This window comes from Etheostoma cragini, chromosome 5, assembly GCF_013103735.1.
Source record: "Etheostoma cragini isolate CJK2018 chromosome 5, CSU_Ecrag_1.0, whole genome shotgun sequence".
NCBI classification, from domain to species: Eukaryota; Metazoa; Chordata; class Actinopteri; order Perciformes; family Percidae; genus Etheostoma; species Etheostoma cragini.
Window position 1 is genome coordinate 29,735,684 of NC_048411.1, and position 2,407 is coordinate 29,738,090.

Sequence of the window (2,407 nt, forward strand, 5' to 3'; positions counted from 1 at the left end):
AATGGGGGGGGGGGCGGGGCTACAGTAAACAATGTGACGCTTTTGGCACTTGACACTAAGCAAAGTACTACAACACAGTAATAAAAACAGATGTTGAGTAAAAAGAAAAGAACTCACGGGAGTTGATTCTGCAGTCTGGCGACACGGAGTCAACATCCGGGTCCTCGGCGGCGCACGTGCCTGTCCCCGAGGACCCAAGCCTTCACTGAAGAGGACGAAATGGATCTGATTACAACATTTAATCTACGTATTCAAACAAAGAGTTTCTGATCAGGAGCGCGCATGCGTGACTCACCTGGTGCGACAGGCGTCCACGTGCAGCGGCTCAGACCTCGAGGCAGCGGGCGCGGGTTCGAGTCCGACCTGCGGCCTTTGGCTGTATTTCATGTCATGTCATACCCCCCCCCCCGCCCTCCCAAATCTCTCTTCCCCTTCATGTATAAGCTGACCTGTCAAATAAAGGCCTAAAAACGGGATTTCAGCAGGTCAATGGGATTTAAATGGGATTTAAATGGGATCTTAAATGGGATTTAAATGGGAATTTAAACAGGATTTTAAATGTGAATTTAAATAGGATTTTAAATAGGATTTTAAAAAGGATTTTAAAAAGGATTTTGAAAGACTAAATGTGGTGTTTTGTTCTCCTTTGATGTTCTGCAGGTGGAGGTCCTCTGACGGAGATGTCCGGCAGGAAGAAACACACCCGGCCGACGTTCAGCGGACACCAGATCTTCGCTCTGGAGAAAACCTTCGAGCAGACCAAGTACCTGGCCGGGCCGGAGCGGGCCAGGCTGGCCTACTCTCTGGGCATGACCGAGTCACAGGTCAAGGTACGCATAGTAATAGTATTATTATATATTATATACAGTATATTATATATATATTATATATATTATGTATATTATAATATTTTAAATAATGCGTTTGAGGTGAAGTGTCTGAAGACGTGGGCCTATTCAGATCTCTTCATTTATTTTCGTCTCTTTATGTTTGAACATTCACATGTTTTTGTTGTGTGTGTGTGTGTGTGTGTGTGTGTGTGTGTGTGTGTGTGTGTGTGTGTGTGTGTGTGTGTGAGATAAAGCTCTTGTTTTGAAAGGTGAAACCTGAAATAAAGATGACCTACATAAAAGTGCAGAAAGAAAAACCAGTTGAAACTCCTAATCTGTGCTATCTCACACACACTTGCACACACACACGCGCACACACACACACACACACACACACACACGCGCATACACACCCACACACACACACACACACACACACACACAGGGTCATGGTGGCTTGTTATAGATTTCTTTCATTCATATTAAAAGTAGGCCTATGCCTTACATAACATTACATGTCGTTTAGCTGGAGCAACAAAGGGTTAAGTGCCTTGCTCAGGGACACATTGCCCAACGTATCCCAGTGGGAATTTAGATCTCCCACACCAAAAGGCACGTGCACTATCCTCTGCACGTGTACTATCCACTTATAAATAATAAATAATATTATAACTTAGTGCCGGTTAGTTGAATCAACTCTTCACCTCGTGTAATCTTCCCGTCATAATTGAAAATCGACCCTTTTGTTGATGCTTTTTATCGATTTCTTTAACTTTTTCATACGTTTTTGTCCCTTTTTTCAACACTTTGACACTTTATTTTAATGTGTGTCACTTTTTTTGACTTTTGACACTAATTAACACTAACTTATTAACTTTAGTTTTACAGTCATTTTGGGAATTTATGGTCAATAAAACTCTATTTTTACATTTGTTTTCGTCTCTTTATGTTTGGACATTCCCATGTTATAGTTGTGTGTGTGTGTGTGTGTGTGTGTGTGTGTGTGTGAGATAAAGCTCTTGTTTTGAAAGGTGAAACCTGAAATAAAGATGACCTACATAAAAGTGCAGAAAGAAAAACAAGTTGGAACTCCTAATCTGTGCTATCTCACACACACGCGCACACACACACACACACACACACACACACACACACACACACAGTACACTTATCAAACATCTTTCCCAGAATGCAGTGGTGGAGGAAGTATTCAGATCCTTCATTAAAAGTCAGGGCCGTAGGGCAGCATGCGGGGACCCGTAGGGAGGCCTTCTCCACGCCCCCCCCCCCCCCCCCCCCCCCCCCCCACACACACACACACACACACACTTACATGTCTGTAAGTGTTTCTATGGAAACAATATTTTGAGTTTATTTGAGTTTGAGATTTGAGTAACTAAAGTAACTATTAAGTAAGTAACTAGTGACTGAGTAACTAGTAACTAAAGCTGTCAGATGAAGGTAGTGGAGTAGAAGTAGAAAGTGATATGAAAAGAAAACACTCGAGTAAAGTACAAGTACCTGCTTAGGTACTTGAGTAAATGTACTTAGTTACATTCCAACTCTGCAGGAGGCTA

General features: G+C 42.4%; 1 protein-coding gene across 1 annotated transcript in view; it reads left to right on the forward strand.

Moving 5' to 3' along the window:
• The window catches only part of nkx6.3 (NK6 homeobox 3), a 9,715-nt gene that overhangs the window by 4,182 nt on the left and 3,126 nt on the right, over positions 1–2,407 (forward strand). The window contains exon 2 of the mRNA XM_034872314.1: positions 661–830. Within this exon, the coding sequence (XP_034728205.1) occupies positions 661–830 (170 nt within the window). The remainder of the gene's footprint in view (positions 1–660; positions 831–2,407) is intronic.